The 9,558-nt window shown below is 42.1% G+C and overlaps 1 protein-coding gene across 1 annotated transcript in view; it reads left to right on the forward strand.

Moving 5' to 3' along the window:
• SETD5 (SET domain containing 5) overlaps window positions 1-9,558 on the forward strand; it is a 40,782-nt gene that overhangs the window by 11,215 nt on the left and 20,009 nt on the right. The window contains exons 8-15 of the mRNA XM_008632258.2: window positions 3,039-3,187; window positions 3,501-3,618; window positions 4,040-4,149; window positions 4,435-4,681; window positions 4,872-4,952; window positions 7,304-7,567; window positions 8,395-8,715; window positions 9,214-9,456. Of these exons, the coding sequence (XP_008630480.1) occupies window positions 3,039-3,187; window positions 3,501-3,618; window positions 4,040-4,149; window positions 4,435-4,681; window positions 4,872-4,952; window positions 7,304-7,567; window positions 8,395-8,715; window positions 9,214-9,456 (1,533 nt within the window). The remainder of the gene's footprint in view (window positions 1-3,038; window positions 3,188-3,500; window positions 3,619-4,039; window positions 4,150-4,434; window positions 4,682-4,871; window positions 4,953-7,303; window positions 7,568-8,394; window positions 8,716-9,213; window positions 9,457-9,558) is intronic.

Raw genomic sequence — 9,558 nt, forward strand, 5'->3', positions numbered from 1 at the left:
AGGGAAAGATGGGTTAAGAGTTACACATGGAGAATATGGGATTTTGGTCCTTGGGCTGTTTTGGATAAGACAAGAGGAAATGGTCTCAAGTTTTGCACCAGGGTAGGTTTACACTAGCTATTAGGAAATTATTTTTACAAGGGTTACCAAACTGGAACAGGCTGCCCAGGGAAGTGGTGGAGTCACTATTCCTGGAGGTGTTTAAAAAACTTGTGGATGTGGCACTGAGGGATACGGGTTAGTCATGGACTGGACAATGGTGGGTTAACAATTGAACTCAATCTTAGAGGGCTTTTCTAACCTCAATGATTCTGTGATTTTATGATAAACCAGTTTTCAGCTGTCCTCATGATGCAAAGGGAAAGTTGTGAAAATATGAAGCTGTTTAGTGGTATGAATAAAATCATCTTAGTCCTGGCTACTGCCAGCTGCTCAACAAACTGAAAGCTGTGAATCACTTTCCTGAGTGTTGTTGCCAAACCAAACCCAGGGTTAGTATTTGCCCTTTGTTGCCTCTGATACTTGCTGACTTGAGCTCAAACCCCTGATTGATTTCACATTCTGAAGTGAAGAGCGAAAGGGCCTTTATAAAATAAAGCCACTGAGTATTATGCAGATGTTGCTCTGCAAATATATCAGAACAGTTTTGGCTGATTAGCAGTCAGCAGTCCCTAGCCTATGACATGAATAAAATCATTTGTTCTTTTCACACATGAAAGCATGGCAGCTAATCTACTTCATATTTCTAAATTCAGAGAACGAAAACAAGCTGAGCTGTGTCTTACCAGAAGAGCTATGAGATCATTCCTATTTCACCAAACTCAGATAAATAAGTTGTGCAGATGCAGAGCTTCTCTTTCCTGCATGGACTTTCTCCTCCTCTGACCACCCCACCTTATCCCACGTGTATTCCCCAAGCTGTTTTCTGGCATGAGGTGAAGTGTAATACAAGTCAGTCATGAGGCAAAGGTGAGAGTGAAGGCTACCAGACATTAACTTGCACCTCTGAAAAGTACGATCTCATTGATATTCTTGGTATTGATAGAGTAATAGAACAGTTTAGGTTGAGAGGAACCACTGAAGGTCATCTGGTCCAACCCTCCTGTGTAGGGCCTAGGTGAGAAAGTATAAAAACAAATCAGTGATAGTATAGAAACAGAATTATTCAGCTGGAGGCACACTGGATCCTAATTCATCTAATAACTTCAGATACTTTCTTCTTATCTCCTGTCATACACTAGGAAATCTGGTCCTATTTATTTATTCTTTGTTGCCACAGTTGGAAAGTACAAAGTGCTAAAAATAATTTAGCTGCTACTCCGTGGTGTAAACAGTCTTACCCTACAGTTCACTCATGTCATGGGTTTGTTGATCAGAAATCAGGACCAGCAGTGTGGCTTCTTAGTCTGGAAATAACACGTTTCTGTTATGCCACTTGAGTGGACTTGGGGAATCCTCTGTGAGCTCCTGTCAGGACCCAAGACTTGAAGAGATGAACACCCTGCAAGGCTCTTCAGAGTCTCCAGTACATATATGCAGGTTTTCCCAACTGCTGGCAGATAGAGTGGTATAAGAGAGATAAACCCCATAGGCATGACACCTGTAGCACTGGATGTATCTCAGGAGGAGCTCTGGACCACTGCTCCCATCTGAATAGGTTTCAAATGAATACTTTTATAAAGCTGTCTTTATCCTGGATCTGAGTAAGAGAAGTCAACAAATAGATCTTACTTTACTGGCTCATCCAGGATCTGCAGTATAATGTCATATTGAAACAACAAAAGTAATTTTCCTGAAGAGGTTGTATACAGAGGAGATGTAAGATCACAATCAGAAGAAAGGGTTAAAAAGATCTGTGGTTCAGTATTTTCATGTGGTCAGTACAAGGGTTTTGCTGGGTTCTCAGTGCTGAGTGCTGCCTTAAGGCGTTAACTTTTATTTTCGTTGTGTGTTCTGTCATTGTTTAGGCTGAGCCCCTTGAACTAATTTTTATCCATTTCAGCGGAGTGCTCAGTAGCTGTTTCTAATGAGAGCTCTCTCAGGAAAAGTTGGGAACTTGATTTTAGTAAAATTTTGTGGTTTACTCCTAATTTAGATACATGACTGTCGTTACTACTGAAGTCAGAACACTTATGCTTCAATTCACTCTGGAAAAGTATCAAAACTGTGCCCTTATGAGCAGTGAATAGACTGCTTAGGAAGGAACAGGCACAGAAGTGGTGGCAAGGCAGCCAGTCATCTTCACATAATCTTTGCTTGCACAGAAGTTCAATTTTTTAAGTAAGAAAAGTACTTTGTTTTTATGGAATAAGTCTTTCCTCTGCCCTAGTGCTTATAATATCCCTTCCATTATTCCATAAAATTTGTCATATTTGGATGTCTGCGCTTAAAGAATATTGTGGTGTTTCATACTGTCAAGACACATTGTTGTGAAAATCCATTGTAATACAGCTGTAGACTTTAACATGAGGATGTTTCAACAAACTGTCACTACTTCATTAAAAATTTATTTCTTAGTGTTAAAAAAAATTAAAAATCAACAGCACTAGCTGAGCAGAGAGATGTAGAGAAGTTTCTGGATGAAGGTGGAAATTGCCAGCTTAAGTCTTTGGCCTGTTTGCTGGAATTTACCATCCTCTGCAGAAGGAAAAGCTTGCATTTTTTTCTCTGAATGTGTGACAACCCACAATTTAGGGAAGATCTGAATTATTCTGGCTCTGAAAGTTGCCATAATTGCAGAGCAATTCCCAGTTAGTAGCAAGTGACAGGTCTGGTTATGCCTCCTAGCTGCGAGATTGAAATAGTCTGATAGATTTGTCAGACTGCTGTTGAAGGAAGGGAATAAATACTGTTTGCTTTTGATAAATATTATCAAGGTTATTGGTCATTTCTAAATTGTTACAGAATAGACTAGATATTCACCTGGCGGATTTTCTGTGTTGCTATTAGAGTATTTTTTCTTTCTATGTAGGTAAAATATTCTTCATGAGTTAGAGGCCTCTGGTTCAAGTTCTCTTTTGCTCTGGTTTTTGTTACAGCTGCAGCTGGGAAGGGTGACTCGGGTTCAGAAGCACCGGAAGATCCTGAGGGCAGCAAGAGACTTGGCACTAGATACCCTTATAATTGAGTATCGAGGAAAGGTTATGTTACGACAGCAATTCGAGGTCAATGGGCATTTCTTCAAAAAGTAAGAGTACTATGAAATGATTGGTATGAGAGCATCGTGGCACAGAGTGTCTCTATGGGATAATGCTCGCTTACAGGTTCCTGTCAGCTATGCCATCATAGAAATGGGAAATCAAAAATATCACCTCAGCTTGATGCTCTGATTATGGATCAAACCCTCTGAAATAGATCTCTTAAACTGATGGAAGTACATAAGCCCCCAGAGCAATAGTGCTGATGGAAGTGCTGCTTCTAGTGAAGTGAGGCATACCTGTTAACAACAGTGCTGTAGGAATTGGCTATTTTGGGATTGAGATGTTCTGTTGCTTCTCCAGGCCATATCCCTTTGTGCTGTTCTACTCCAAGTTCAATGGCGTTGAGATGTGTGTTGATGCCCGCACCTTTGGTAATGATGCCAGGTTCATCAGGCGGTCCTGCACTCCAAACGCAGAGGTAAATTCTCTCTCCATCATCACTGTAATTGCAAATACATGTTTTACATAAGCTTAGCACTTTCCCTAACTTAAAATGCCCTAAATGTGGTAAATTCTCTGTGTCTCTTGCTTGTTTGATGGTTTATACTTGGAATATGAGAAGGTTTGGGAACATGAGGGAGGTTTTTTTTGGAAGAGAAAGATTTCTTTTATGTCTTTCCTTTGGCTGCACGGTAGTACTGAGGGTAAGCAGGTGGTGGTAGTTGTAAGTGGAAAAGCACAGGATGAGACGAGCAGTGAAGCAGGCTTCTCCCTATGGAGAATTTGGGATAATTATTCGTAGAGTAGGTAGGAGCTACTTTGCAAAAGGAGGCTTCTGTCTCAGAAGTAGGAAATGCAACCTGTGGAGACATCAGTTTCTTTCTACTTTGTTTAACAAGGTTCGTCATGTGATTGCTGATGGGATGATCCACCTGTGCATCTACGCTGTTGCCACCATTGCCAAGGACACAGAGGTTACCATCGCCTTTGACTATGAGTACAACATCTGGTGAGTCCTTCACCTCGCCCGGGAGCTCTCCACTGCCCTCCTGGACTGGACATCTTCCTCCAGCCCTTTCCTCGCATTCTACATATTGCTCCGTTTTCTACTGAATTGCATTTCCCGGCTATTCTGTCCAGTTCTGCTGGCATATTCTACAATAGAAGCCATAAGGTAGCCTGCTGTCCTTGCTTTGGCACGTGGTGAGATGTTTAGTAGGAGATGTATTGAATGTCTCTGTGCAAGGGTTGAGAAATGAAGAGTGACACAAATTATGTTTGTGTTTTGGAGCAGCAATTATAAAGTGGACTGTGCGTGTCACAAGGGAAACCGGAATTGCCCTGTGCAGAAACGTAGCCCAAATGCTGCAGAACACCTACCTCCACCTGTTTTAGGCACACTGATTGGGGCAGAAACACGCCGGCGAAAGGCCCGTCGAAAGGAGCTAGAAATGGAACAGCAGAGCATTGCATCGGATGAGAACAGCAGTCAACAGACTGAGGAAGTTCCTGAGGGACCTGCAGCAGTCAGTGACAATGAGGTAAAACCTTTGCCCCCTTGTTATATATGTTACCGTTCAGTGCTGCAAGAGTCTAATCCAATAGCATTGGAAACTTCAGAACAGAAACTGCAGGAAGCCTCTTTTTAAACCTTTAGCACCTTAAATTACGACAGAAATCTTGGTAACCTTGAAACAGTATGGGGTTAATAAATCTGGGTTTCTCTCTCAGGTGCCAGAGAAGGAGGAGAAACAAGAAGGGGAGAAAGAGGAGCCTGTAGATGAACAGGGAGCCTTGGTCCACAGCCGACGGGCAAGTACCTCTCTCTATCTGGGTATCACCCCCCTTAGGACTTGCTTTATGCAGTGACCAACAGGTCCAGTTGGTTATTTCACTTGTTTGAACGCAAATCCCAACTGTTAGTGATCTTCAGTAATTTGATTAACAACAGCAAAAAAAAAAAGGTGGGCAGGTGGGTAAAAAACCACCCAGGCTGACTCCACATCACAGATTTCTGTTAGGGTGCTGAAGATTAGGAGATACACTATAGATTTGTTTCCTGAGTGAAAGGTTTAACTGTTACTTTCAGGGCTGTTCTGTAGTCTAAAACACTTTTAGCAAAACCATCAGCACCACATTACAAAAAGGTAATTGCACCTTTTTTATGTTCTTGCTGCCCTTCCTTATTGCCAGTACAAGAATTTATGGCACTATATAGAACCATACCATAGGGAAGGGGCTTTCAAAGGTCACCTAGTCCTACCCCGCTGCAGTGAGCAGGGATATCTTCAATTCAGTCATACCATGAACCAAAACCTGATTTTTCTTAAAACTTCATCATTTTTGCTGGGTTAGGTTTGTAAACAGGTATCTGTTCTGTGTATGGTGTCATAAACACGTTGCCATGTGGGGAAAAGGGTATGATTAGTTGCAAAACTCAGTAAGAGGGGTAGACCACTAACAGTACTATTGGCACTTACTTAGGAAATCTCTCTGTTTTGAAATTATTGTTGTCTTAAGCAGTCCTCTTGATCAAAATATATCTTAGTGCTCTGGGATCATTGATGGTATAGTCCTTTTTCAGCCTTCATCTTTACTGAGTAGAGCTGGTGGTTTTTTTCTTGTGTTGCATATGGCCCCTGGGATTGCTGCCTGGATTAGAATGTTTTATGCATGTGAATGGAGCTGGTTTGGCTCTTAATTCATTAATTTAAATAAACAAGAGAAAAATCCAAACAAAAATGCAAATACACAATTAAAACAACCAACCAACCAGAAACCCAAGGAAGAAAAATAGAAAAATTGCTCCCATCCTTTTGCCAGCCAACAAAAGTATTAGAGCTAGGAATTCCATGTTTTTCTTTGATATCATAATCACCTGTCTTCCTCTAATCGGAGATAGGGATCTTCCAAGTGTAAATTTCCTGAGAATGCTTTAAATGTTAAGATAGTGCAGCAACTTGCACAGCCAAGGGCCATCCAGTGGAGAGACCCTTGGATTATCGGATGGTTTTTAGAACAGATGAGATAAAGCAGTCAGTTTCCACTGAAATTTGAATGACGGCAGTCATCCATCAGATTGGACTTAAAGCTTGGAGGGAAGATTTCATTTTAATGCAGGGAGGTTGATCTCTTCTTGGGACAGAATAGTCTAAGCGAAGCGTTAGTTTCCCATCAGCCTGTAAGCCCAGTTACTGTAGGTTGCACCAGTTAATCTGCTTTAATGCGATTCAGTTTTCTATATTTGGCACCAGGTAAATACGCATATCTATGGTTTCCTCAGTCTCTCTTCGTGTGTGTGTGTGTGTGTGTGTGTGTGTGTGTTTGTAGTGTTTTTTAACAGAAAACTGTCTAGGCCAGGCTGTGGGCTCCAAGATACTTTCTCCATGACAAATCTCAGAAGACGCTTGACCCCACTTCTTAAAACCCACTTGATTCTTGCCAGTCACTGCAAAATTATTGTACTGGGCTTTTTACATGCATAATTACCAATTATTTCTGCCACAGCCAGGTGATAAGATTTCCTGTCCTTTTTGTTTACCTAATAAATGGACTTGTTTTCCCTCTCTATTCTCTCATGTTCTGTTTTTCTTATCCACTATGTAAGCTGCTTAGACCAAAGCTTTTATTTTTGAGCTGGGTCACCTTCTGATATTCTTGCTGGGAAATGAATGCATTTGGAACATTTTAATCAGTTTATGTGGTGTATTACACTTGCTGCAAATTACTGAACCACTAACTTCTGTTGCCTTGGCTTCTGTTTTGTTCTAACGTTTGGTCATTAGCAAGTAGCTCTCTTTGTTTCCAAGTCATCTCTTCACTCTACTTATGCTTTCTTACGGTTTTTAGTTCTTCAAAATTATGCATTTCCTTGTGGCTGTTTTATAAATATAACTCAGTAGTATCTAAGTGGTCCTACTTAAGAACAAAGTCGAGTTCTTCTACTTGAGCTACAAACACACGATTATGTTGTTGTTATTCTGGGAAATTTGCCATATTGAAAAATGCAAATAACTGATAAGAACTGCTTCTCTCTGTCCTCTGTCTGGCTTTTGTCATTGCTGTTTGGCAGTTGTTCTCCTTGTGCTGCTTCCCATATCTGTTCTTGCCTTGTTTATGTGCATAATTCACCATGCTTACTTCAATTTACCCTTGTGTTGTAGTCCCGGGAAGACAGGAAGGTAGAAGCCATCATGCACATGTTTGAGAACTTAGAAAAGAGAAAGAGGAGACGAGAGCAACCATCAGACCGTAACAGCACTGATGCTGAAATCAACGTCAATTCTGAAGTTCCTGAGCTGGAAGAAGTAAAAGCAGAGACTCCTGAAACTGAAGATGGAAGTTCAGCACTGAGTGCTCCTCCTCCTCCTGTTTCTAACAGTACCAGCAGTACTGGGGTGAACACACGACGGTCCTCACAAGTAGCGGTAAGATGAACTGTTTGCTATCTTGTACAAAGCTCAGATACAGCATTTCTGATCATAAGATTGTTCAGGTGAGGAGGAGCTTCGTGGGCTCTCTAGTCCATTCTGAGTCAGGTTGGGACAGCTCTGAAGCTAGACCAGGCTGGCCAGCGTTTTACCCAGTCTTGTCTTGAAAACCTCTAGGGATGGAGATTGCACCTCTTCCAATTCATGACTGTTAGGTTGAAAAAAATTTGCCATGTATCCAGTCTGAACCTCTCATTTCATTGTATGTCCATTGATGCACCACTGCATCTTCTTAGAGGCTTCAGGCTGTTTATAGGACGAGTGTTGTTACATACCCCTCAGTCCTCTGTGGACTGAACAAGCCCAGTTCCTTCTCCAGGTGAACCCCTTTTGTACTGGTGTGAGCTTAAGTTGGATGTGTAAGTGCAGTGATGGAAAGTTCTTTTCTTTTTGTTTGGGTTTTTTTTGACCCAGTCTACTTTGGATGCATGTGTTCCCATTTTATGGCAGGGTCCAGACACTTGCCTGGAATGCTCCATGTCAGCTCAGGTCAGGAATGAGAGCAGTTACCTTGAGACAGGCAGCAAGTTTCCTATTGCTGCTTTCTTCCTAAAGACCCATGTTCTGTCCTTTAAGAACGCAGAAGACAAAACGATAATGTGCCAGTGTTGAAGGGTCCCCAAGACCATCTTATGAACCAACAGAGTCCAACAAGATTTTGAGAGTCAGGTAGTGTCAATAAATAAATCTCAATTCTTGATCCTGTATGCAGAGAAAAGGAATACTCTTAGAGGTGCTCAGACTAATGACAGTTTATTTTGTAGGATGCTGTCCCTGACAAAACAGTGACTAAGCCAGCTCCAGCAAAACCCTCCAGGCCCCGACCAAAAAGTCGCTTCTCTCGATACCGGACCAGTTCAGCACAAAGACTGAGAAGGCAGAAACAAGCCAGTTCCCAGCAAGCTGAACTCGCACAGGCTGTGCCAGAGGAAGGAAGCACTGCCAGCTTGGTAACCACAACAGATGTCAGCACTGTGGAAGGGCCAGGAGAAGGCAGACAGTTGACAGGATCTGACCCAACTGCTATCCTGGCTACAGGATCCCAGTCTAATCGAGCTGCAGTAAAGTACCCCAAAACAAAAAAGGTAAATATGAGCAAGTGCTCAAAGTAAGGATGGCAGAGTGGCAAATACTCATTTAGGATGCAGCAAAGAGGTTAACTCTCAGCTTAGAATTGAAGACCAAGAGGGAACGTGACTGCAACTGTCATGGACAAGCTAGGATAAACTTGGAAAGGAGGAAAAATTGCAGAAGCTAGCAGGCAGCTGCCACATAACTGGGCATAAATTAGCTATTAATACATTTAGTTTTGTGTCTAGAAACTAGTTTTGAACAGAGTGATCAAAACAGAGTATTTGGAGAATCTTCTACTAAGATGACTGGATTATAAAATCTAGCTACAACATTGGGTTGTCTCCAACAGGTGAGAATTGGGTTTGGCACAGGAAGTCCTTCCTGTTGAGACAGAGGGGGGTTTTAGCAGGTGGGCTGACCTGAGCATTGCTTCCCATACACCACTGTGCCGTACTTCCTTTCTTCTCCACCTGTGCTGGTTGCACTGATGTGTGTGTTTCCTCCTTTAGTACCTTGTTACGGAATGGCTGAACGACAAGGCAGAAAAGCAGGAGTGTCCAATTGAGTGTCCTCTGCGCATTACTACAGACCCAACAGTTCTGGCAACTACCCTGAATATGTTGCCAGGTCTCGTGCACTCCCCGCTGATTTGTACCACACCTAAACACTACATTCGCTTTGGTTCACCTTTCAACCCTGAGAGACGTCGAAGGCCCTTTCTGTTGGATGGCATTTACAGCTCCTGTAAGAAGGTATGTTTGCTCATGTCTTACCTTCACACGATGTATACTCACCTTACTGGCTTCCTCGTAAAGTTGTTGTGTCCTTTTGGAGTTTATTTCAATGTATTCCTG

The sequence above is a fragment of the Corvus brachyrhynchos genome, unplaced genomic scaffold, assembly GCF_000691975.1.
Source record: "Corvus brachyrhynchos isolate BGI_N302 unplaced genomic scaffold, ASM69197v1 scaffold4, whole genome shotgun sequence".
Lineage (NCBI taxonomy): Eukaryota > Metazoa > Chordata > Aves > Passeriformes > Corvidae > Corvus > Corvus brachyrhynchos.